The sequence below is a fragment of the Balaenoptera borealis genome, assembly GCF_965194805.1.
Source record: "Balaenoptera borealis genome assembly, chromosome: 1".
NCBI classification, from domain to species: Eukaryota; Metazoa; Chordata; class Mammalia; order Artiodactyla; family Balaenopteridae; genus Balaenoptera; species Balaenoptera borealis.
This window is the reverse complement of record NC_138860.1, coordinates 96,849,933-96,877,644: the sequence shown is the minus strand read 5'-3', so window position 1 is coordinate 96,877,644 and position 27,712 is coordinate 96,849,933. Positions and strand designations below refer to the sequence as shown.

Sequence of the window (27,712 nt, the reverse complement as noted above, 5' to 3'; positions counted from 1 at the left end):
CCAACACAGCCAAAAATAAAATAAAAAACAAAAAAAACAAAAAAAACAAAAAGAAAACAGTTCCAGAAAGCCTAGTTTGTGTGCTGCTTGATCAATCACCCTTAATTGCTTGACAATTGGTGTAGGAAGCTGGGTATCTGACTTGGGGTATCCATCATGGCCTTCTAGAAGTGAACCAATGGACTTAAGATTAGAAAAATCTGCCTGGAGTATTGTGAACCATTACCTTCAAAGATTGTTGTGGCAGTCACGAGGTCTAGTCACCCAAATTCCCAAGGATCCAGAGTGATGAAAAGAGACTGGGTGTTAAGATCACCCAGCCTAATATTCGATGGTTGTTATTAATGATCTTGGAGGAAGTTGCTCAAAAGAGGACAGAGGGAAGCCTAAATTAGCATCTCTGATGAAATAGCAACTTGAAAACTCTGATTGGTTAAATGTGAAGTGATTTCTTATATGGCCATATGCAAGTAGGATCAAACAAATAGGCCACTCCTCTGACTCTCTTCCTGTGACTGGCAAGGTCAATTCAAAATGGCATGGGTAATTAGCATACTAGGGTGTTACACGCCCCAATTAATTGGGGGCAAAGGAGGGGACAGAATTGTAGTATGTGACTTATGTGATTAGTTACCCACAGCAGTTGAAGAAGATAATCACAAGTAGGGCTGAACTGAACCAACAGAACTTCTGGGTAGATTCCTACTGATGTTATATCTTAGAAGTCTATGTGATTATGATTTTTAAATAAAGGGTTCAAACATGATGAAATTGATGATGGTACCTATCCTTGTTTATGGAAAAAAATAGAGACTTGTCAAAGGGATGGATGCAACAGGACTGATCACTTCGTGAGTAAAGTGTAGAGAAGAATAGGGGACCTCATATCCAGAATACAGTAGTCCCTGCTTATCTGCAGTTTCTCTTTATATGGTTTAGTTTACCTGCAGTCAAGCATGGTCTAAAACTATTATATTAAATGAGAAATTCCAGAAATAAACAATTTATAAGTTTTAAAGTGTGCATCATTCAGAGTATGAACTCTTGTGCCATTCCTCTTTGGCCTGCTCAGGATCTCCAACCATCGACACTGTCTTCTCCTGACATCAATCATGGACATTGTCATGGCTTGGGATTCAGGATCACCCCAAGCAGATGATCCTCCTTCTGACATATTATCAGAAGGTCAAGAGTAGCCTAATGCTATATCATTCACCTGAATTTAGCTTATCATGTAGGCATTTTGTCATCTCACACCATCACAAGAAGTGTGAGTACAATACAGTAAGATATCTTGAAAGAGAGACCACATTTGCATAACTTTTATTACAGTGTATTTTTATAATTTCTCTATTTTATTATTAATGTTGTTCATCTCATTGTGCCTAATTTATAAATTAAACTTTATCATAGGTATGTAAATATAAGAAAAAGACATAGTATATATAGGATTTTGTACTATCTACAGTTTCAGGCATCCTCTGGGGGTCTTGGAATGTATCCCCTTTGGATAAGGGGGTGTTACTGGACACGATTGTGAGGGATTCAAAATAATACCCCATTTCTATAACATTGGTTGTGAAATGGTTGATCAAATGAGGGTAGCACTGGGGCACTGTCATAGTGAACAATTCCCTGGCACCTCCTGACTTGATGAGTTGGAGACTTTTGCTTTCTAATTGGAGTTATTAGGCACATTATCAAGCATTAAAGGGATAGTTCTATTGTTGCAATGTCTGCTATGGGCAGAATTGTGTCCCCAAAATTCATATGTTGAAGCTCTGAGCCCCATGTGACTGTATTGGAGATAGGGCCTTTAAGAAGATAATTAAGGTTAAATGAGGTCACAAGGGTGGAGCTCTAATCCAATAGAAATTGTGTCCTTATAAAAGAGGAAGAGACACCAGAGATGTCTCTTTCTCTCCACCATTCAAGGAATCAACCAGAAGGCGGCTGTCTGCAAGCCAGGAAGAGAGCTCTCACTAGAAACTGAACCCTGTCGGAAACTTGATCTTGGACTTTCCAGCTTCCAGAACTGTGAGAAAATAAATTTCTGCTGTTTAAGTCACCCAGTCTATGGTATTTTATTATAGAAGCCCAAGCAAACTAAGACAATGTCCAAACCTAATCTGATGGCTACTTCATGTCTCTTGTTACCCACAGAGGATAGAGTCAAGGGAATGTGGAGAAGTCAGCCTGAAGACAAATTGCTTAAGCCTGCTGTTTACTTCCAAATGGTAGGCTAACTGGATTGCCTGCCCAATGCTATAAATGTCCTGAATAGAACCATCCCAGAAACAGTCCATCTGCTCTCAGCCATCTGTTAGGAACCTAGGAATCTGAGGACAGGATGTTTTCTGGAGCTGAACAACTGTAATTTGGGGACCCAATCCAGGTCTCCCTTCCCACACCATTCTCTTTTTATTTCCCCAACATTGACTCTAGGCAACTGTAAAATCAGGACTGCACTCTGTGATAAAGGATGGGTGGAGACTAACCTGGGTCACTGCTATCTCTACCTGGATGTTGAGGGTCTACCCAACTGCAACTGTACCTTTACCCTGTTCTGGGTCCAAAACTTTACTGTGACACTGAGTAGCCATTATTACCTTGGTGCTGGTACAAATGAAATCCTCCAACTATTGCATGACCCATGGGAATGGGAAAGTTTTGATGCAGGATTCCCACCTAGGTGATGGCCCCAGGTATGGGTAAAATACCATAAGTATTTATGGAAAAAGAAAAAATGCTTTTCTAGGTAGGAAGGAGATATCTGAAACCATGGCAGCTGGATGGTGATGCATTCTCACTGTCTTTCATTAGATCCTCTCAGGAGAATTATCACTTAGGTTGTCCCAAGTTTTTGACACAACTCTCAAAAGTAGTGGACTCCTCTGCTAATCACTATGATACTAAATCTACCATCTATAGAATAGGATGCAGTCGGGGAGATCCAGTGGCCATTCTAGTGTCTCCTAATGTCACCATCCTTCTAGAATATTCTACTGAGTTACACCACCCAGTATCTGCCAATGTAACTGTCAGGGAAGGATCCTGGATCCCCAGGCCTAGTCGTCCATGCAGGAGAAATTTTCTTCCTTCTGGGATAGTATTGGCTTCCTGATCATTGGAGCTGACTTGGGACCAATGTTGTAGTCATTAGTCAGTTGTTTCTTGACCTTTGTACTACATCTCCCAATGATGGCTTTATTCAACTCCATGTAATGCTTATGCCCATCAGTAAGGAAAACAGCTGACTGGTTGACTCTGAATATACATGACAGTCTCTGTTCTATGTAGTGTACCCATCAGGAACTCTTCCTTGTGAATGAACATCTTCCTCGATTGGCCTCAGTTAAATGAGACTTGCACCCTTCAGAAGATTTACACAATCGTTCTTAGCTTTCCAGGACTCTGTGACCATTTTTGTCTTAGATGCAAAGAAGTCACCTTTCTGAGGGGTAGAAGTCATAGCGTGCCTCAACTTCACTTGTAGTCTCATCTTTGGATGATAAAAAGCAGAAGAGTTAATTTAATGTGGTATATGGCAATAGTAATTCTAGAAAATATTAATAAGATGGAACAATGGTCCAAGAGATGAGACAAAATTATATAGATAATCATCAGTTCCTGTATTTCATTTAAATTAAATTGAAATCATTACACATTACACATTTGTTGATTAATCCTTGAAAAGCCAAGAACTGTACTAGTCACTAGAGATGTAGAGATGAATAAAATAATACCTGCCTCCAGGAGCTTACCTATCAGCAGCAGACATAGACTATAAACAAATGACACAAAACACAATGCTGTGTATAATAAAATTTTGCATAGGGTTATAAAAAGTCAATTTCTCAAGTACACATGAGTAAGATTTGACTTGAATCCATTTCATCTGAAAGGCTCCATATGAAACAAAAATGTGATAAAGTTGCTGCAAGAGATAATACAGTCTTAGGCCGCATTAGTAGAAATATTGAATTCAGCAAAAAAAATAAACAAACAACAAATTAAAAAATATATAACACTGGACTAGGAGTCAGAAGCTCTGAGCTTGGGTTCTGGCTACATATTTTACTGTGTAACTTCAGCAAAGTCTCATTCTCAGTTTCCTCATCTGTTTAGAGGAACAATAAAGAAACAATAAAGTCTAATTTGCCTCCTTAATTGCTGTTGATAGTGCAAACTGATACAACTACTTTGGAAAAGAAACGTTCAGATAAATAGTAAATTTTACGACGCATACGTTGTTTCACACAGCAACCCTATTCCTAGGTGCAAACACAAGAAATTTGCAAATGCATACCAAGAGATGGTACAGGAATGCTTATAGCAGCATGTAGGGAGAAAACTGGAAAAAAACCACATGTTGTTTTATACAGAAAGGATAAGTGAATTGCAGCATGTTCATATAATGAATACCATAGAGCTGTGAAAATAAGTGAATAGCTTCTACTTGTAACAACTTAGATGAACCTCAAAAACTTAATGCTAAGCTAACAAGCAAGAAATAGAAGAATACATATGGTATTATTTCACTTATATGAAGTCAAAACTAATGAATATATTAAAACTAAATAATAAACTACTTGTAATAAATTATTGTGAAACTAATTAATATATTATTTAGGGATACACATGTATATGTGATAAAATTATAAATGAAGCAAGGAAATGGTTGGCACAAATTTCAGAATAGTTGCTTACTCCAGGGGAGTGAAAAGCATCTAACTGGGGAAGAAAATATAGGATAATATTCAAAGATAATATTATCTTATTCAAACTGGGTGGTGGGACAGGGGTTTCATTTTAATACTTTTCTTTAAAATGTATATCTAAACTTATACATATGGTACATGGTACCATAAAATTGAGAGAGACTAAATAATACAGACTTACAGAAAAAAAATTGAGCAATATGGAAAGATACACAATGCCAACACTTTTAAACCTTTATTATTGTACAAATCTTATGATGCTGGTAATTCTTTCCAGCACTCAAGTGCTCAGATGGAAAGCAAGTTTGACAGGGACTCAGTTGGAGCTGCTAAGGAGCTATTAAGAAGGGACGTTTTACCTGCAGGTCTTTTGTACAGGGCCAGGAGAGCCAAATTCAATAGAAAATATCTTACTAAATTTAAACAACATCTAGACCTGTTAGTGCCAAATAGATAAATCTGGGACTACTGGCCTTGCTGCTTGTTTTTGCATATTTTTGACTTACACTTGATTTGACACAATTCTGACTCTTTGTCCCAACCATATTCTCCTAGGTACCTCATGGAAATGTCTTTCCTAGTTCAACCTGGGCCACTAACTAGCCCACTTCATTTAATATAAGGAAGCAATGCAGTGTAAATATTAGGAGATTTCCATTCTGGATGTTCCTGCTCTTGACACTGAATCCCAGACCTGGTACTTAAGATTTGTTTGACAATTTTCTCATCTACAAAGTTGAGGTGACAGTAATAATTCTTTTTATAGGCCAAATAAAATAAGGAAGTAGAGCCCTCTGACGAACATTCATTGTTTTTCAGTCACTCAGTATTCACTCTCCATTCTTTTAGAATTTCCTTTTATGGCCAATTCGGATGGAAATTTAAATGCAAATGCCCTGTCCTTTCTCGAACTGAGGGACTGGTTCAAACTCCAAGCTACACAATCAGACTATTTCTCACAGGACTTTGATTCTTGTATGGACTGATGCATGGATAAAAAGTAAAATTGGAGTTTATTTATCCTAAGCCCTCCTCCCACTTTGCTCCCCCAAGAAATGTGATTTCTGTCATAATCAGAAGCAGGTCCTATATTCTTATCTTTGATTCTGTGAGCTTCCTCATATTCTCCCAATATACTAATTTGTGCTTGTTAGAATTGGTTTTAATCACTTAGAAAAAATTAATTCTTCGTAATATAAACACCAAGAACAATCTCTGGCATATAGTAGGTGCTTGTAGTGTTTGTTGATATTATTATTTTTATAACTGAAAATCTCCCTGGCAGCACTTCTACCAGACTTTCTCTCTGGTCCTATGAGTGGGAACCAAACACCCAGGACCTAATTATCATTGGGTAAATGGACACAATTTAGTTTCTAAATGAGATAAAATAAAAAATTAGTCTATATTTACAATAAGTCTGCTAAGGTGTCAGCATCCCATGATGTGCACCCATATGTCTACCAACTGCTTTCCAGTTACTGTCACAAGACAGTACCATATAAGCAAGAATAGACAATATGTACTAAAGGACATAAAGTATTTCAGAGGAAGGAGAGACCATTGAGCTTCAAAGAGAGGATCTGAGCTGGACTTTGAAGAACTGTAATACTGGGGTAGATATTACAGGCAAAGGGTGGAGAGATAGTGTGAGCAAAGGCATGAAACACACATTTGGGGACAATGAATAGACCATTTTGGCTGAAGCTGAATTTTTTTGTAGGACAATAGTAGTGGATAATGTTTGGAAAGGTGGGTTGGAATTAATTTTAAACAAAAATTCTATAAATGGTCAAGTTGCAAATATTTCTATTAAAAGAAACTCTTCAATATCATCTCCATCATCTTTATCCATCAGCAGCACAAAATATTTTTAAACATCTTCTGGATGTAATTTGGAACTATGGATTAGAGAGTTCTCATTGACCTTCAGAGGGTACATTTTGGGAACTATACGTTCCTAGATAAAATTATTGTATAATCATGACTAACGTCATTCCAAAGAACAGGTATGGATAGAATGTTCATAAAACAGCACCTGAAGATGAAAGTCCTTAGGCACTGATTATACAAATTATATATGAATAATTCCATGAAAGAAAAGTTTTAAGAACAGCTAATACCTTCCAAGGGTTTTTATTGTTTATTTTCCAATAAAGACGTACTTTGATGCCAGGCACGAAATGTCCACCTCATGAAAACCACAATGTTTAAACAGATGCTTATCAGCCCTGAGAACTGCCAAAAAAGCTAATAAGCCGGTGCTTTTCATGGTGATGGTCTCTACCACCCTGTTAGGAGCCATGACGTTTTGTCCTTATTGAGCAGAGAAGGTGGTGGCGAGGGGAGTGCAGGTTGGAGGTACACAAAGTGATGTTTGCAGGGGAGGAGATCTGTTGACTTACTGATTAGCTATATACACATCTGGGTTAAATGCTTTCCACTTGGAAGATATCCTTTGTGATAACCTGGTGCTCAGATGGTATAAAAAGAAAATCCAGACTCTGCTAGACCAGTGTCAATGGCAACCATGGCAAAGCTTATTCTCCTCACAGGTGAGTCTGTAATTGGACATAGAGCCTTATTCTTAACTGATTTCTTTTTCTCTCTGCATCTGACAGGCATGAAATAGTCTTCACACACACCTCTATGCTTTTCTATTGTTCTTTCATCATTTCAAATTTCCAAGAGAATCCAGACATACACAAATAAGTCTACTTCTGATTCTCTTAATCTCAATTGACTCTGGCAGCATTTCTACCTTCGTTGATGCCACAAGCATGGTCCTAAAAGAAAGGCTAGTTTTCTTCCAATGCTTGTCTTACTCTCCCATTCCTTGTTGGGTTGTTCCCATTTCTCTGTTCATCTTCCTGCACCACCTCATTTTAATTGATATTATTTTAATTTACATGTTTGTGTTTTTGGTCTATCTTTTCAGAGATGAAAATCAGTGGGAACTGAGACAGAGTTATGCAAGTTATCTTTGTTCTACTGTTTTCAGAATTATTTCTCTGTAATCCCTTACTGTCTTACTGAGTTGCTGATGTATTATTAAAATATCAGTTAGAATTCAATCATTTAAAGGGGTTGATTCAGTATATTGTTTAGAGCCAATTTGTATCCATAGTTTATTAGTTGCTCTAGAGCTGAGATTTACAAACTTTTTATAGCTTCAGAACCTTTTCCAAATGAAACCTCTAGCTCAATTTATAAAGCAATCAGGTCAAAAGTGTTCCGGTAGAAGCCAGGGAACAGCATCTGGAGTCTTGTCTAACAGTTTCTAGTTCTCTTCTACTGTAAGGGCTCTTAAAGTTGGTATAAAAAAACTCGAAGGCCAGAAGAGATACTGAATTCATTGATTTAGAGGATGCTTTGTGTGTGAAGCTGTATTCATCCCAGTTAAGGGTGGTGAAGCGTGGATGGGTGTGTAGTCATTAAGTAGAGTAAAGTTTGGGTAGTTTCAGTACGTAGATCTCCCATAGGTAGTAGACTTCCAACTCTGTCTTCCATAACATTTGTTACTGACACGGAAGGTGGAAGAAGAGAGAGCCATGCTCATTTTTGACTAAGAGAAGGGAAGTACAGATTTATTGGTGCCTTCACTGAAAAACCTACTCTTTGGCATAACCCCTAAGTGCCACTTGGGCTATAAAAACCTATGACCCATAGGATGCTACCCAAGGCCTCAGAATTATATTCTACAAGATATAGACAATTGGTTCAGAATACATGTGCTTTCTCTCTCTCTAGGTCTGGCTCTTCTGCTGAATGCTCAGCTAGGTGAGTCATGGACTCTGTATTGTATCCTTGACATAATCTTTTCCTACAATAAACATAAAATCTTTATAAATTATTCATAATGCAGTTGTCTGCTTAATGTATTAAATGTGATTTTTTCATATCCTAATATTACTTTTTAAAAAGCATATCAAGAGATAGATAAGCTATACTAGGAAAGAAAGCTACTGTCTTCTTTACAGACAGATGGATTTGATGTTGGGAGAACCTGTTATTTTGTATTGGCTGCCACTGTTATTCTCTTCAGCATGACCACCTGAGAGTTGTAAGTTGGTATTCACTGGGCTTCATAGGACTACTGGGCATTTTTTTCTTCAGTGGTTCCTAGGCTTCACCAAGATCCCAAAGTGAATCTGTCAAAGATAAAAATAACCAACTTGAAAGTCAGTGACTAGTTCCCAAGTTAGAAGCTTTGAAATCATTTGCAAGGTTGTTCCTATTAACCACCCCTACACAGAGATCAGGTATCTGAGGCAAAGGGAGGGAAACAGAAGCAGGGCTAAAACTTACAGCACATTTCAGTGACACCTAAGTCAGGCCATTTTTCTTACTTCTTACTACTCTCAGGTTCTGCCTACCAGCTGATATGCTACTTCACCAACTGGTCCCAGTACCGGCCAGGGCTGGGAAGGTTCAAGCCTGACAACATCGACCCCTGCCTCTGTACTCACCTGATTTATGCCTTTGCTGGGATGAGAAACAACGAGATCACCACCATTGAATGGAATGATGTGACTCTCTACCAATCTTTCAATAGCCTGAAAAACAAGTAAGAGAATGGGAAGATATCTAAGTTGGTATCTCTGCAGTTCAGGTTCAGTGAGTCTGAGGTGGGAACCAAGACTCTGTATTTCTAACAAGCTTCCCTATGATGCTGATGTTTCTGGTCCAGGAGCTACACTTTAAGTATCGAGGATATAGATAACATAGCACGTTGCCTGCTCTAGCTAGTATTAAAAAATAGTTCTGTATGTTCCTTTCACTGTAATTATCTTTTTTATGACTCAGGAAACTGCAAACCATCTTAGCTACTTGCATCAGAGAACAGGAGGCAGAGGATACCGAAGACTAGACATAACAGAGCCCAAGAAATCAGAAGAGTTTGCTGTATTTTAATAGAGTTCTGTTTTGTGTAAAAATGAAACAAAACAAACAAAAACCCTGCTATCTTTTAATTTCTAATTTGTTCAGTTAGTTACATCCAGGAGAAGTAAGGCTACAGGCCATTGTTACCTTCAGTAGTGGCAGTATCTTGAATGCAGCCACTAGAATTTGAGTTATGATACCTAAGAAGAAATAAACCCCTTCAGAGTGGGATTTCTCAAAGTGTGATCCATTGACCATGCGTCAAAATCACATGAGTCACTTGATAAAAATCTCAATCCCTAATCCAACTGAATCACTATCTCTGAGAAAGGGTTTAAAAACCTGGAATTTTAATGCTGTCCTCCAACTCTGGTCTTGTACTTCATTCTTTTATAAACTGGTGTTTGAGAACCACTATTCCAGAAAATGTGCATGATTTTAAGCCAACTGATTTATATTCATTATCATAAAGTCTGAGAAAGTAATTACATTCAAGCAATATTTACCATTTCATCTGATAGAGTAGAATGTAAGAATTGCCAATACCTTCCTATTTTTAAAAAACCTGGTCCCTTAATTTAGATTTTTCTAAAGAACTCTGAGTGCATTCATAATGATAACACAAATAATTTTTATAAAGTATTCAGTAGTGAAGGAAAATTGTTCTACAGAATATTTTATCAAGGCAACATCAAAGTTTCTGACCAAGCCCAATACCGAAGCAATGTTATTTTAAATTGAGGGACTCATGGATTTTGAAGTTTTTCTTTTCTATCCTTTGCTTTAAAGGAACAGCCAGCTGAAAACTCTCCTGGCCATTGGAGGCTGGAATTTTGGAACTGCCCCGTAAGTCCTCTATGAGAGAGCCTTGTGTTCATTTGTTATGGAAAACAAGTTAGCTCAATGTGTCTTATGTCACTTCAGATTTCACAACTTAAGACAGGATATTAAGGATATACATTAAACAAATATGCTACTTAAATAAATCACTACACCAGAATCTCAGTATTAATTAGAACACCATTTATTTTGTACGTTTACATTTAGATGGATATTCTGGGACTACATTCACAAAAGCTTAGTTACTGAGATTTCAAAACAACCTCTTCTCAAAGTATTTCAGAAGTACAACCCCTGAGGAGAGTGTTATAGCACTTCTGTCTATTTACCTTCCGGGAGAAGGGAAGAGAAAGTTATGCAAATAAACAAGAAGACTTTTTTGAGGGTATACGAACATCAGGGACTATTTGGAGAGACAACACAGTGAGCCAAGGTAGACAGGTGTTCAAAGCAACAGGTACAATTTGGGAGAAAGATCAGAGTTGGGTGGATAACAAAACAAAGAGAACACTGAGGTACCATGGCTGACAGAGTAGTGATTACAAAGTAAGCACAGGAGAAAGCCAGGAACATAGTTTTATCTGGGATGTGGGTCTTGGTGAAAAGCTCTGAGGCAGAAATATAGGATTTGACTTCACTACAAGGTGTTGGGACTACCAAGGCCTCACCCTGCCTTCTTTGGATCTCCTTCAGTTTCACTGCCATGGTTTCCACTCCAGTGAATCGCAAGACTTTCATTTCTTCAGTCATCAGATTCCTGCGTCAGTATGGATTTGATGGGCTGGACTTAGATTGGGAGTACCCTGGCTCTCGTGGAAGCCCTCCTCAGGACAAGCATCTCTTCACTGTCCTGGTGCAGGTGAGGAGGGAGGGGGCAGTGTTTAGCCCAAGAAAATTCAAAGTCTGTTCTTTTCAAGGAGAACCTGGTGGTTCCAGAGTGAAACTAAACTGGAATTTAGAATTTTGGAAATTTTACATTGCAAAGATTCTTAGATATCATGCCTACATTCAACAGCATTTAATAATAATAATAACATTATTATGTTTGCTGTCAGGCACAATTCTACAAGCTGTTTTTAAAATCATAACTCATTTCATCTTCATATCTACTCTATGATATAGGTACTGTAAGTAACATAATCTTTATTTTACAGATGAGGGAGCTAATATATAGTGAGTTTAAGTAACTTGCCTAATATCACACAACTAATAGGTGTCATAACTACCCAAGTAGTCTGACTACAGAGCCCATTGCTTCTAACCTTTATACTAGACTGCCTATTATCACTGAGCCCTTACACCATCCCAGACACTGCATTAAGTGTCAGGCTAAAGATAAGAATAAGGCACAATCCTTGGCTTTAAGGAATGCACAATCTTAGGTGGAAGCCTGAAAAATAACCAACAATTACAGTACACTTAGGTAAATGTCATGATAGAGGTATTCAGAGTGCAAAAGCAGCACAGAGAGAAGGTACCTAATTCTGCTCTGGGGCAGGATCAAGAAGAGCTTAGTCTTGAAAGTGGTGTTAACCAATAAGTGATGATGGGATTGCACAAATGAAGACATGTAGATATGGGTGAGCAGGTATGTGAGTAATGGATTATGAGGCTGCACCAGAGACAAGAATCAGATCATGTAGGATTTGTATATTATGTTAAGTAATTTGGACATTACATTCAAGGCAACTCTGAAGGATTTTCAAGTAATGGAAAGATATGACAAAGCTCATGTTTTAGAAGGATCACTCTGGCTTTAACCACGGAGGATGAATTAGAAGAAGGTAAGGAGGCAGGGATAGAGTTAGGAGGCTATTGCAATAAATTGAACAAGAGATGCTGAGGGTCTGAACGAAGACCCTAACAGTGAGGACAGAAAAAGGAAGTATATAAGAGATATTAGGAGGGTAGAATCAATAGGATTTGGAGACCAATTGGAAGTGGAAAAAGAGAGAACTTCCAGTTTTCTGACCTTGAAAACTAGTTTGACTGTGGTCCTGTTAACTAAGATGGTAAATACAGGAAAAAGGATAGATTTGGAGCAAGAAAAAGGACTCATTAATTTGTCTTTGAACATGCTGAGTGAGAGGAATCTGTAGGACATCCTATAGTTTTGCCCAATAGACACGGATGAATAGATATTGGATGAATGCCAAGCTGGAGTTCAGAACAAAGGACTTGATTTGATATACTGTATTGACGTCATCAGCAAAGGCAAATAATTAAGAGATCACCAAGGAAAAATGAATGGAGTGAGAAAAGCCAAGGATGGCTTTTAGATTTACTCTCCCCCAAGACAGGGGTTTTTCCTATACCATCTGGTATAGCAGATTGTCAGGCAGCCTCCAATAGTTTCAATATTAAGTAACTCACTGGTTGAAAAATAAACCTACTTACTTGTTGAACAGCTCTAGAGATCAAAAAGAACATCTGTATTCTTAGTCAATACATGCATCCAGTCATAATTAATAACTACCAATTAGTGGTTCTAGCTCTGCCCACTGAAGTAACATAGAATAAAGCTGCACCTTTTCCAATATATTGGTTCAATATTTGAAGACAGCTATATGTTGTCTATAATTTTTCTCCTTCCAGTTAAATAACCTAGTTCTTTTAACAAGTACCCATACAACAATTTTCAGACCCACTCTTCACTGGAACACACTCTGGTACACCCTAATAATGCAGTTATAAAAACTGAATCCAGTGCTCCGGGTAAGATTAGAGTCACAAAATAACGGTGGATTAACCTCTAACATTGAACGGGAACCTATCACTTGGCTGTTACCACCTTCCTCACTGGCCAATTCAGCATTTCATTTGATGGGATGTCAGTCCTATAAAGTAGCTCATTTACTGGACAAAGGTAAGCAAATCTCTATATTGCTAAAAGCTGGATACAGGTTACTGTAGCAAGTATAACTTCAAAGTGTAGTGATATAAGTAGAGCTTTGACTGGTCATCTGGGATACTAGGTCATGACCTGGATACTAACTTGCTGTGAGACTTTGGTGAAATTGTTTAACTTCTATACATATTAACTATAAAAGGAATACCATCAATTCTGTCTACTTTATAGGGATATTGAGAAACTAAAGATAAAATATGTGAAAGCACTTTGAAAAAGAAAAGCATTATACAAACATATATTTATTAATATTTAAGGAGCTGAAATCAGTTTCATAGATGCCCTACTATACTTGATTATTCTATAGGAAATGCGTGAAGCTTTTGAGCAGGAGGCCATCCAAACCAACAAGCCCAGGCTGCTGGTCACTGCTGCAGTAGCTGCTGGCATCTTCAACATCCAGTCTGGCTATGAGATTCCTCAGCTGTCCCAGTGAGTGACTCACCTTATCCTCAAACTCCTATAGGTATCAGTTTTGCAAAGTAGACTTGTCCTTAGTCTGTTTTGCCACTTTGTTTAAGAGGCACTGGAAGTGGGATCTTTTGTCTGCACAGGTGTGGGAAATAACAGTTGGAAATGCTTTTAAACTCTTTATCCCACCTCAGGTACCTAGACTTCATCCATGTCATGACTTATGACCTCCATGGCTCCTGGGACGGCTACACTGGAGAGAACAGCCCCCTCTACAAATACCCAACTGAAACTGGCAACAATGCTTACCTCAATGTGGTGAGTACCCACACAGATGCAGGTTCAGACCAGGGATGTTGTAAATCACATGGAGATTCAGAGACAAAACAAATATAAATTCTGCAAAATTCTCATTTGGACAACTCTCTTCTTAAGTGGCTGATCATATTTCATTAACTATAACCTCACCAAAATGTTTCAAAAAATACCAACTAATCTATCTGTTACTAGCATCATTCAATTTTACCTGTTAGGTCAGTGGACTAGCATAACTAAGCAATGGGTCATCAGCTGGGTGGGCCTCTAGCTCACCTGCTACATTTTCAGGATTATGCCATGAACTACTGGAAGAATAATGGGGCCCCAGCTGAGAAGCTCATCGTTGGATTCCCTACCTATGGACACAACTACATCCTAAGCAACCCTTCCAACAATGGCATTGGTGCCCCCACTTCTGGTCCTGGTCCTGCTGGGCCCTACACCAGGCAGGCTGGGTTCCTGGCCTACTATGAGGTAGGTAGCCTGGGCTTTACAGTTGAAATTCTGTGAATTTCATGCCCTGTGCTGCACAGTAGCCTTAGGGTTAGAATCTATGTAAAGCTTGAATGTTCATCTGTCCACTACTTACCTACTGTAACACAGATATTACTCCAAATGCTTCAGGTGTTTAAGTAACCTATTCATTTACCTAATCCAGTATGAAGAACATTTATAGTGTGCAATATCCCTTCAAACAACAGACTACATACTTAAGGTCATTTATATTAGAACTTAAGGGAATTAAATAACTGTATCACCCATACTAACATGGGTTCTCAAAATCAAGCACTAAGAATAGGGATAACATCTGAGTATTTCAAAAACAACTTGATCTTATTTACTGCAAATAAAAACCCATAATTAGAAATCTGAGGAAAACCCCTATTGGAGGCATGACAGAAAAAAAAATCAAAGAGGAAATTGTATGTTTTCTCTTTCTTGGGAATCATACTTAAAGGATTTGAATCTCTTGACTTTTTAAAGATCTGCACCTTCCTGAAAAATGGAGCCACTCAGGCATGGGATGCCCCTCAGTACGTGCCCTATGCCTATAAGGGCAACGAGTGGGTTGGCTATGACAACGTCAAGAGCTTTAATATCAAGGTAAGGTCAGCCCCTCCAATGTGCTGTGAGCTCAGCCCTGAGTTCCCCAAAATAAAATGACTCCTGGTGTCCTCTATCCTTAAACAGGCTGAGTGGCTTAAGCAGAACAACTTTGGAGGTGCCATGATCTGGGCCATTGACATGGATGACTTCACAGGCACATTCTGTAACCAGGGCAAGTTCCCCCTGACCAACACCTTGAAGGATGTTCTTGGCCTAAAGAGTGCAAGTAAGTGACAGCAGGGGGATGCCCATGGTGTATAAATGCTCCTTTTCCAACTCAAAAGACAGCCTAACATCTTCCCCCTTTGCCCCAGGAGTCTCTTCCCATTTTACCTCACTGTTCTTGCCTGCCTGAGAGAGAAGTGCTATGTTCTTTCCTTACCCTTGAATGTCCACATCAGGAATTTTATGTTCTTATGAGAAACCAGGCCTACTGGGTGGGTTTCCCAGGTCTACTAATTCTTAAAGCTGTGGAAAAGCCTCAAGAAATTAGACTGACTTTCAATATAAGCATTTATTTTTCTATGAACCCCTTATTAAAAGTCTCCTTCAGCCTGCCTGGGGAGATTGAACAAAAAAACCCTAAGCAGTACTGACATATTTCTAATCTATAATTCAGGGGAAGTACCAATTCCCTAAATTTTGTCCAGATTTTCTCTTACAGCTTATTTGCTTACTGCTTATACCCAGATCCTAGAAAAGCATTTCGCATATACTGGGTGCTCAGTAAAATTTTTAAAAAATGATTTTAACATCATAAGAGAGAACTTTTAAAATTTAAAACTGGGCTGGCTTGAAATTATAGATGTTCCTAATTCCTAAGATGGAGTTATCTTGTGAGCTCCTCAGTTACAGGGACCCAGAGTGAACTGCACTCCACCTCCAGACCTCACCCCAGGTCTGCTAGTTCTTCACCTCTAGGTGAATCTGAGAGCTTCTGCCAGGTCCACTAGTCTGCTCTTCATGCTGTTTCAGGTTGCAGCGCCTCCACTCAGTCCAGTGAGCCCAACAGTAGTACCGAAAGTGCGAGTGGAAGTGGAAGTGGCAGTAGCACCTCTGGAAGCAGCTCTGTGGGTAGTGGATACTGTGCCGGCAAAGCCGATGGCCTCTACCCTGTGCCAAATAACAGAAATGCCTACGTGAACTGCGCAAATGGAATCACATACGAGCAGTATTGCCTGGCTGGGCTTGTCTTTGACACCAGCTGTCAGTGCTGCAACCTGCCATAAACCTGACCTGTGTCTCCATTCCCTAGTGTGCTGAACAGTCTCCTTTGCTTAGCACACCTTGCTACTACCTAGAGTTCTACAATAAAATCCATCAGTCAAAACATGAGTGTCCTTGGTTTTAAGTGATTTGGGTGGAGACCTTTCTAGATGTGAAAATACAGGTTGTGCATGGGGGTGGAGTGGCAGAAGGGAGTGTGTGAGGAAGTGATGACACCAACAAACCCACAAGCCTTCTACTGGCTTAGGTTGATCTGCACGAAGGTTGGATGCTGTCAGGAGGAAATGTCTGAATGTTTGGTGTTGGCATGGGATGAGGACATGAAGAAGATAGGTCTGCATCTTGGTGACTGTTCTCAGTAGGGAACCAAAGTGATTCTGGGAGACTCGGGGGCACAGACCTGTTTGGCATGCTCAAGGAACAGAAGGCCAGGACATTCTCTCCATGTCTGCTGAGGTCCCAGAGCTGGTCCAGCTCCCCTGAATTGGCAGCATTGGGAAGGTCTTTGCAGTGGGCTCCTTTGGGGATGTCTGCCTTTCTCAGGAGTGAAAGCAGAGGTCCTTTCCTTGAAACCATAGCTGTGGTCACTAACAGCTGTGGTTTTACTGCATTATCTCCTCCCCTGGCTTGGCTGATTGACTGGTGTAGACATCAGATTCAAGAGGGCTTATCAGATTATCACCCCTTGGAATCTGCAACAGAGAACAAGGAATGGCTAACAGTCCCTGAGACTGGCTTTGCCTATAATATGTAAGCTCAAGATCTGTAGTGAGAAACTGAGGAGAAGGGAAAGTTGCCCTGGACGCAGAGCAAGAAGACTAAAGGGGAGCAATGGAGAAAAGCCACGGTGAAAGATGCAGAGAGAACATTTATCAATAGCTTTCCAACTCTTCATTCTAGCTCCTTCCTGAGGCCCAGATGCATTTCTGCCTTTGGGTTCTGTGAAACACCCATATAACTGTGTAATAAACTCCTCTTTGCTACATAAACTGGCTTAAGTTTGTTTCTTTTATTTGCAACTGAAAGAATCCTAAGTAATAAGAATATAATGGCTCCTATTTTCTGGCATGCTTATTGTATGTCAAACTCCGTTTTAAATGTTTTACATGTATTTTATTATTTAATTCTCTCAGCAACTTTGTGAGGAAGATAACATTAACCCAAGAAACTGAATAACCTGCCCAACATCTCACAGCTAATAAGTTGCAGAGCCAGATCCAAAAGAGTTCACAGTCTTAACTACTATGTTTTACTGCCTCCTTTGACACAGATGTCAGTGTTCTCAAGGTAGATGGCAGCACTGGTGGTAATGATGAGGCACATGCAGCTTTCTGGGTAATGACTATTCATTCATGAGCCCACAACATTTCTTGATTATTTATTATGTGCCAGATAATGTTCTAGGTACTAAAGACATAGTGGTGAATAACACAAAGAGTTCACCCTTATGGGGATTATATTTTGCTGATGGGAGTGTTAAGCAATAAATTAGCAAAAAAAAAAAAAAAAAAAAAAGAAATGAGGAAAGTGAAACAGTGATAGAAAGTGACCAAGGGAGGAACCTATTTTAGTTTGAGCAGTCCAGGAATGCCTCTCTGGAGAGATCCCATATGAGATGAGCCTTGATATTAGAGAAGAACCAGTCATTCTGAGATCTAGGAAAAGTGCAGAGGTGCAGCAAGTACAAAGCCCTTGAGGTAGAATGAACACAGCATGTTAGGAAAAAGAAGATCAGGGGTGACGTCAATATCATGGTAGTATGAGACAGTCTGCTGGTCTCTCCTCTTCAATCTACAATGAGTAAAACATTCATAACTCAACAAAGGTTCCTCTGGTCCAACACACTAGGATTCTGGAGAGATCCACACATCTGTACATCTGAAGATAAGTAGACTGGAACAAATAGAGGAGGTGGAATTGGGAGAACAGCAGAGGTGGTAATTGCAATCCGGACTCCGTGGCCATGACAGTACTGAGCCAACAGTTCCAGAGGACCCAGTAGTAATAGGGGAGGCAGCACACACAAATTAGGCCTCCAGACTGCAGCAGTACCCCAGACACAGGGAGCCAGGCATCAGCAGTGGCAAGGCCCATGACCTCAGTCCCTCCAGTTCTGGTGGTGCCTGGACTCTGGCACTCTTGCATCTGACAATCCCAGATGCATCAAAGGCACCCACGACCCCCTTCCAACCCCACCTTCCCACTGCCTTTGCTGTGGCAGTGTTGCCCACCACCCAGGCATCCCTGGACCCAGTGGAGGTGCCCACCATCCTGATGCCCTTGGCAGTGACCCTGGCAACAATGGCAACATTGGCAACAGCAAGGCACCAGAGATTCTGGAGGCAAAGCAGCAAGGGCATAAGTGACACCTCTGGCAGAGGCGGTGGAGGGTGGAAAGTCAATTTTCAAATATAGCCAGAGACAGTTCAGGTAAGAGAAATGAAAACTTGTGCTATAGCACTACCTACTAGAAAAAAAAAAAAGGCCTCTAATAACCAACATGTTGAATTGTTAAAGTCAAAGTGAAAAGAGTTTTACCTAATTAAAAAAGGTGTTTGCTACTTCAAAAGTGCCAGCAGAGGAACAACTCATTAAGCACCATGAAAAACCATGGTAATATGGTATCACAAAAAGAAAACGGCAATTCTCAGAAAACCAAACTTAAAGTCATGAAAGAGTGTGAACTAACTGATAGAGAATTGAAAATATCTGTCATGAAAGAACTCAATGAGCTACAAGAAAATTCAGAAAGACAGTTCAATGAGCTCAGGAATAAAATTAATGAACAGAAGGAATGCTTTACTGAAGAGACTGAAACTCTAAAGAAGAACAAAACAGAAATTCTGGAGCGAAGAACTCAATAAATGAGATGAAGAAAGCATTAAAAGCATTGGAAATAGAGCAGACCATAAGGAAGAGAGAACTAGTAAGTTCAAAATCTACGAATGATTCAGGTAGAAGAGAAAAGAGAACTAAGATTTTTTAAATGAATAAATTCTATGAGAATTATCCAATTCCATTAGGAAAGGCAACACATAAGGCTAATGGGTATCCCAGAAGGAGAAGAGAGGGAGAAGGGAACAGAGAGTTTATTTAAAGAAATAATAGGTTAGAACTCCCAAGCCTGGGAAGGAACTGGATATACAAGTTCACAAAGATAAGAGAACACATAATTATCTCAGTGCAAGAAGACCTTTTCCAAGACACATTATATTAAAACTGTCAAAAGTCAATGACAAAGAAAGAATTTTAAAGGCAGCCAGGGGGAAAAAAAAGACAGTAACCTACAAGGAACCCCCATTAGGCTTTCAGTAGATTTCTCAGCAGAAACTCTACAGCCCAGGAGAAAGTGGGATGACATACTCATAATATTGAAAGATTAAAAACTGTCAGCTGAGAATACTCTGCCCAGCAAATTTATACTTAATTATAACGAAGAAATAAAGGCTTTCCTAGACAAACAAAAGCTGAGGGAGTTCATCATCACTAAACCTGCCTTAAAAGAAATGTTGAAAACACTTCTCACTACCTCTACTTCAACTACTTTGGTGTCTTTGCTGTTTCTCCAGTAGTCCAGGCATGTTACTGCCTCAGGGCTTTTGCACAAGCTAGAATACTCTTTCCCAAGATTTCCATTTGACTTTCTGCCTCACTTCCTGTAGGCCTTTCCTCGAAGCTACCTTCTCGGTGGGCCCCTTCCTGGCCATGAAACTCCCTTTTCCCTTCTTCCCTGTCTGTGATTCCTTTGTTTTTCCTTAGCAAAATCAATACCTGACATCCCATACATTTTATGTATTTACCATTTTCATTGCCTCCCCTGCTAGAATTGACCTCTAGGAGAACAAGGATTTCTGTTCACTGCTATATTCCCAAAGCCTAGAGCAGTACCTGACATAATATAAGAGTTTAATAAGTACCTGTTGAATGAATAAATCAATGAGGGCAGGAAGGGAAATGATGAACAAGTTGAATAAGCCAAGTATTGGACTTTATATAGGTTATCTCCTACATGGTGAATATTGTCCTTGTGCTACAGGTGAAGAAATTGAGATATTGTGAGGAAAATTTGCCCAAGATTATGAAGTTAATAGTTAGCAGAGCTTATTTTCAAAGTTGGGCTTCTCTGGCTCCCTCTACACCATAATGTTGCCTTGTAGAAAGCAATGTCACAATGACTTCGGCGGGGGTGGGGGTGGTGCTGTTGCTTAGCAGCCAGTCTGAGTTACACCCATCAAATTCTTGGTTAAAGTCCACTTGTAAGAGTGGTCACTCATGGAGATGGTATACAAGAGAGTCAGAGTTTTTAAAAGTCACTTTGATAGAGAGTTCTTGTCCAGAGCTTCTCAGAGATCTTCAAAGTTCATGCCATCTGGTCTACCCAGGAACATGAAGGGAAACAAAATTATGCTACAGATCACCCAGCCATTCCTTTGGGACTTTGATCATGGTAATCATATTCTTGGACTCTAGCACATGTATGAAAACTCATTCCTTCAGTATTGGAGTCTAATTGGAGAGAGGTAGAGGAAGGACCTTGATTCTCGTGGGGATAGAGGCAGTGCTCCACTCACCAAGTCATGAGCCTTGACTGGGAGTGGCACCCATCCAGATGAAAGGATACCATTTAAAAATTTTCACAAAGGTACCCTTGGAGTTAGCTATAACCCTGGGCATGGAGGTGGTAGATTGGAAGTGCATTAATATTAGTTCAATGTCAATTATAGGTTAGTCACTTGCTGTGCAAGATTTGTCTGTGTTATCTCCTAAATTCTCATGGCAACCCTAAGAAGCAAGAAATGATTAGTGCTATTTTATAGATGAACCAAAGCTTAGGTGGTTTAAGTAACTTCCACAAGGTCATGGAGCTAGTAAATAACAGACCTGTACCTATTAGAAACCAGTTCTGAGGGGCTTCAAAGCCTGTGTTCGTTCTTCTACCAACAAATGAAAGAGAGTGGTATTTAAGAAAGTCAGGAAAGTGGGATTTAGAAAGTCTATTATCCTCTCCTTTGTTTCCCTTCTCAAGACACATCCATCCTCCAGCAGAATCCCTATTGTCTTGATCAGAGGTTCTCAATTCTGTTTAGACCCAAGTCCTGCTTTGAGTAACAAATTATTTTGTAACTCCCCCTTTATTATCCTAAGATTACCTTCATAGATAGCATAACCTACTAATATAATGCTATAATTGTAAAGGAGGAAACAATATAATGCTATAATTGTAAAGGAGGAAAAATAATTCCTAATAAAATAATAGTATTGCAATATATAAACGCTCAGAAACAACTACTTTAGAAGAATAACGTAGTCAGGCTCTTGCACCATATAATGAATAATGAGCAAGGCTAGAATTAAGAGAGAAGGTTAAATGTCATTTCATACAAGTAGTTTAGGAAAGTAAAAGAGCAGTGTTATAAGTGGACATCATAACAAAAACTAATGTTAGGAGAATTAGTAACACTCTAGACTTACTGGTTTCTGGTAACAGAAGAAGGTAAATAGCTTTAGTTAAAAGAAGGATAATACTCGACAAATTACAAATCATTGAAGTAAAAAAAAAAAGTGAAGTGGGTGTGACTATGTTATTCTTGTAAAGAAGTGAGTAAATAACGTTAATGTGCCAGATTTTTTAAAATAAGCCATTTTATTGGTCTATCTTACATACCAAAAAAGGCCCAAATCATAACTGAACAGATTAATGAAATATGCAAGGTGAACTCATTGGTTTAAGCAGTACCCAGTTCAAGAAATAGGGAGAGTTAGCCAAGATGGAGGAGTAGAAATACCCTGAGCTCACCTTCTTTCATGAGCACATGAAAATTACGACAATTTACAGAACACCTATCAATGAAAAAGAAAAGAGCCTACTAGAAAAGATCTTCTACAACTAAAGATATAAAGGAGGAACTAAAATGAGATGGGTAGGAGGGGTGGAGTTGCAGTATAGTCAAGACTGATACCCCTGGGTATCATACACTGTGATCAAGTGGGTTTTATCCCAGGGATGCAAGGATTTTTCAGTATCCACGAATCAATCAATGTGATACACCACATGAACAAACTGAAGAATAAAAACCATATGATATTCTCAATAGGTGCAGAAAAATCTTTTGACAAAATTCAACATCCATTTATGATAAAAACTCTCCAGAACATGGGCATAGAGAGAACATATATTAGCGTAATAAAGGCCATATACGACAAATCCACAGCTAATATCATACTCAACGGTGAAAAGCTGAAAACATTTCCTCTAAGATCAGGAAAAAGACAAGGATGTCCACTCTCACCACTATTATTCAACATCATATTGGATGTCCTAGCCACAGCAATCAGAGAAGAAAAAGAAATAAAAGGAATCCAAATTGGAAAAGAAGAAGTAAAACTCTCACTGTTTGCAGATGACGTGATACTATACATAGAAAATCCTAAAGATGCCACCAGAAAACTAGAGCTCATCAATGATTTGGTAAAGTTGCAGGATACAAAATTAATATACAGAAATCTATTGCATTTCTATACACAAACAGAAAATTATCAAAAAGAGAAATTAAGGAAAAAATTCCATTAACAATTATATCAAAAAGAATAAAATACCTAGGAATAAACCTACCAAAGGACGTAAAGGACCTGTACTTGGAAAACTATAAGACACTGATGAAAGAAATTGAAGATGAAACAAACAGATGGAAAGATACACCATATTCATGGATTGGAACAATTAATATTGTTAAAATGTCCATACTACCCAAGGCAATCTACAGATTCAATGCAATCCCTATCAAAGTACCAAGGGCAATTTTCACAAAACTAGAACAAATAATTTAAAAATTTGTATGGAAACACAAAAGACCCTGAATAGTCCAAACAATCTTGGGAAAGAACAGAGCTGGAGGTCTCATGCTCCCTGGCTTCAGACTATACTACAAAGCTACAGTGATCAAAACAGTATGGTCAGGCACAAAAACAAACACATGCCCAATGGAACAGAATAGAGAGCTCAGAAAGAAACCCACACATGTATTGTCAATTATTCTATGACAAAGGACCCAAGAATATACAATGGAGAAAAGGCAGTCTCTTCAATAAGTGATGCTGAGAAAACCTGGACAGCTACATGTAAAAGAATGAAATTAGAACATTTTTCACACCATGTACAAAAATAAACTTAAAATGGATTCAAGACCTAAATGTAAAGCCTGAAATCATGAATCTCCTAGAAGAAAGCAAAGGTGGAACACACTTTGACATAAATAGTAGTAATTTTTTTTGGCTCTGTCTCCTAAGGTAAAGTAAACAAAAGCAAAAATAAACAAATGGGACCTTATGAAATCTAAAAACTTTTGCACAGCAAAGGAGATCATCAACAAAATGAAAAGATAACCTACTGAATGGGAGAAAATATTCTAAATAGTATGACTAATAAGGGGTTAATATCCATCATATATAAACAGCTCATACAATCCAACATCAAAAAAACAGCCCTATTAGAAAATGGGCAGAAGACCTGAAGAGATATTTTTCCAAAGAAGACATGTAGATGACCAACAGGCACATGAAGAGATGCTCAATGTTGCTAATCATCAGAGAACTGCAAATGAAAACCAAAATGAGAGATCACCTCACATCTGTCAGAAGGACTGTCATCAAAAAGACCACAAATAACAAATGTTGGTGAGGATATGGAGAAAAGGGAGCCCTTGTACACTGTTGGTGGGAGTGTAATTGGTGAAGCCACTATGGAAAACAGTATGAAAGTTCCTTTAAAAACTAAAAATAGAACTACCATATGATCCAGTAATTCCACTTCTGCGTATATATCCAAAGAAAACAAAAACACTAATTTGAAGAGATACATGCACCCCAATGTTCATAGCAGAATTATTTACAATAGCCAAGGTATGGAAGCAACCTAAGTGTCCATCAACAGATGAATGGATAAAGAAGATGTGAGATATATATATATACACACATACACACAATGGAATACTATTCAACCATGGAAAGTAACAACTGCTATTTTTATTATTATTGTTGCTATTTGCAACAACATGGATGGAGCTGGGGGTTATTATGGTAAGTATGATAAGTCAGACAGAGACAGACAAATACTGTATGACATCACTTATATGTGGAATCTAAAAAATAAAGTAAAATAATGAATCTAACAAAAAAGAAACAGACTCACAGATATAGAGAACAAACTAGTGGTTACTAGTGGGGAGAGGGAGGGGAGAGGGGCAAGATAGGGGTAGGGGATTAAGATGTACAAGCTACTATATATAAAATAAATAAGCTACAAATATATATCATACAGCACAGGAATATAGCCAACATTTTATAATAACTATAAATGGAGTATACTCTATAAAAAATTTGAATCTATGTTGTACATTTTAAACCAATATTATATTGTAAATCAACAGTACCTCAATTAATAAAAAATTGTAACATTGCTTTCACTCCAAAAGCACACTTCATGTTCCCTTTTAGTTACTCCTTCAACCCTCCTTTACAAAGGTACCCCATCCTGATTTCTAACATATAGATGAGCTTTGCCTATTTTTGAACATTATGTAAATTTACTCATACAGTGTGTAAATATTCATGTCTGAAGTATTTCATTTAACATTGTGAGATTAATCTACATTATTAAATGTGCAGGATTTTATTCATTTTCATTGCTGTATAGTATTCATTTATACTAGGATACCACAACTTATTCTTCCATTCTAATTTTTTTTTAAACATCTTTATTGGAGTATAATTGCTTTACAATGGTGTGTTAATTTCTACTTTATAAAAAGGGAATCAGCTATATATATATACATATATCTCCATATCCCCTCCCTCTTACGTCTCCCTCGCACCCTCCCTATCTCACCCTTCTAGGCAGTCACAAAGCATCCAGCTGATCTCCCTGTGCTATGCGACTGCTTCCCAATAACTATCTATTTTACATTTGGTAGTGTATATAAGTCCAGGCCATGCTTTCACTTCATCCCAGCTTACTCTTCCCCCGCACTGAGTTCTCAAGTTCATTCTCTACGTCTGTGTCTTTATTCCTATCCTGCCTCTAGGTTCTTCAGAAACATTTTTTTTTAATTTAATATATCTGTGTTAGCATACGGTATTTGTTTTTCTCTTTCTGACTGACTTTTTTTAAATCTTTTCAATAGAACCCCTTTTATTATTTTTTTAACATCTTTATTGAGTATATTTGCTTTACAATGGTGTGTTAGTTTCTGCTTTATAACTAAGTGAATCAGCTATACATATGCATATATCCCCATATCTACTCCCACTTGCATCTCCCTCCGAACCTCCCTATCCCACCCCTCCAGGTGGTCACAAAGCACTGAGCTGATCTCCCTGTGTTATGCAGTTGCTTCCCACTAGCTATCTACTTTACATTTGGTTGTATATATAAGTCCATGCCACTCTCTCACTTTGTCCCAGCTTACCCTTTCCCCTCCCTGTGTCCTCAAGTCCACTCTCTACGTCTGCATCTTTATTCCTGTGCTGCCCCTAGGTACTTCATAACCTTTTTTTTTTTTTTTAGTTTCCATATATATGTGTTAGCATATGGTATTTGTTTTTCTCTTTCTGACTTACTTCACTCTCTATGACAGACTCTAGGTCCATCCACCTCATGACTAATAACTCAATTTCGTTTCTTTTTATGGCTGAGTAATATTCCGTTGCATATATGTGCCACATCTTCTTTATCCATTCATCGGTTGATGGACTCTTAGGTTGCTTCCATGTCCTAGCTATTGTAAATAGAGCTGCAATGAACATTGTGGTACATGACTCTTTTTGATTTATGGTTTTCTCAGGGTATATGCCCAGTAGTGGGATTGCTGGGTTGTATGGTAGGTCTATTTTTAGTTTTTTAAGGAACTTCCATACTGTTCTCCATAGTGGCTGTATGAATTTACATTCCCACCAACAGTGCAAGAGGGTTCCCTTTTCTCCACACCCTCTCCAGCATTTATTTTTTGTAGATTTTTTGATGATGGCAATTCTGACTGGTGTGAGGGGATACCTCATTGTAGTTTTGATTTGCATTTCTCTAATAATTAGTGATGTTGAGTGTCCTTTCATGTGTTTGTTGGTAATCTGTATGTCTTCTTTGGAAAATAGTTGATTTAGGTCTTCTGCCCATTTTTGGATTGGATTGCTTTTTTGATATTGAGCTGCATGAGCTGCTTGTAAATTTTGGAGATTAATCCTTTGTCAGTTGCTTCAGTTGCAATTATTTTCTCCCATTCTGAGGGTTGTCTTTTTGTCTTGTTTATGGTTTCCTTTGCTGTGCAAAAGCTTTTACGTTTCATTAGGTCCCATTTGTTTATTTTTGTTTTTATTTCCATTTCTCTAGGAGGTGGGTCAAAAAGGATCTTGCTGTGATTTATGTCATAGAGTGTTCTGCCTATGTTTTCCTCTAACAGTATTATAGTGTCTGGCCTTATATTTAAGTCTTTAATCCATTTTGAGTTTATTTTTGTGTAAGGTGTTAGGGAGTGTTCTAATTTCATCCTTTTACATGTAGCTGTCCAGTTTTCCCAGCACTACTTAATGAAGAGGCTGGCTTTTCTCCATTATATATCCTTGCCTCCTTTATTAAAAATAAGGACATCATATATACATGGGTTTATCTCTGCCTTTCTATCCTGTTCCATTCATCTATATTTCTGTTTTTGTGCCAGTACCATATTGTCTTGATTATTGTAGCTTTATAGTATACTCTGAAGTCCAGGAGCCTGATTCCTCCAGCTCCATTTTTCTTTCTCAAGATTGCTTTGGCTATTCGGGGTCTTTTGTATTTGCATACAAATTGTGAAATTTTTTGTTCTAGCTCTGTGAAAAATGCCATTGGTAGTTTGATAGGGATTGCATTGAATCTGTAGACTGCTTTGGGGAGTATAGTAATTTTCACAATGTTGATTCTTCTGATCCAAGAACGTGGAATATCTCTCTATCTCTTTGTATCATCTTTAATTTCTTTCATCAGTGTCATAGTTTTCTGCATACAAGTCTTTTGTCTCGTTAGGTAGGTTTATTCCTAGGTATTTTATCCTTTTTGTTGCAATGGTAAATGGGAGTGTTTCCTTAATTTCTCTTTCAGATGTTTCATCATTAGTGTATAGGAATGCAAGAGACTTCTGTGCATTAATTTTGTATCCTGCTACTTTACCAAATTCATTTATTAGCACTAGCAGTTTTCTGGTAGCATATTTAGGATTTTCTATGTGTAGTATCATGTCATCTGCAAACAGTGACAACTTTAATTCTT

The 27,712-nt window shown here is 38.4% G+C and overlaps 1 protein-coding gene across 1 annotated transcript; it reads left to right on the top strand.

Moving 5' to 3' along the window:
- Nucleotides 1-7,035: 7,035 nt before the first annotated feature.
- LOC309615971 (acidic mammalian chitinase-like) lies at nt 7,036-16,519 on the top strand. Its single transcript, XM_082366058.1, has 11 exons — nt 7,036-7,276; nt 8,472-8,501; nt 9,087-9,288; nt 10,395-10,451; nt 11,139-11,304; nt 13,661-13,785; nt 13,959-14,082; nt 14,371-14,556; nt 15,067-15,186; nt 15,274-15,415; nt 16,165-16,519. The coding sequence occupies exons 1-11, from the start codon at nt 7,243-7,245 to the stop codon at nt 16,416-16,418; spliced, it is 1,440 nt and encodes a 479-aa protein (XP_082222184.1). The 5' UTR covers nt 7,036-7,242; the 3' UTR covers nt 16,419-16,519.
- Nucleotides 16,520-27,712: the final 11,193 nt, after the last annotated feature.

Excerpts from the sequence above, each read along its gene's own strand:
- LOC309615971 (XM_082366058.1), top strand. The coding sequence starts at position 7,243 with ATGGCAACCATGGCAAAGCTTATTCTCCTCACAG. Across the intron at positions 8,502-9,086 it reads TCTGCTGAATGCTCAGCTAG|GTTCTGCCTACCAGCTGATA; the intron begins GTGAGTCATGGA and ends TACTACTCTCAG. Across the intron at positions 9,289-10,394 it reads TTCAATAGCCTGAAAAACAA|GAACAGCCAGCTGAAAACTC; the intron begins GTAAGAGAATGG and ends TTTGCTTTAAAG.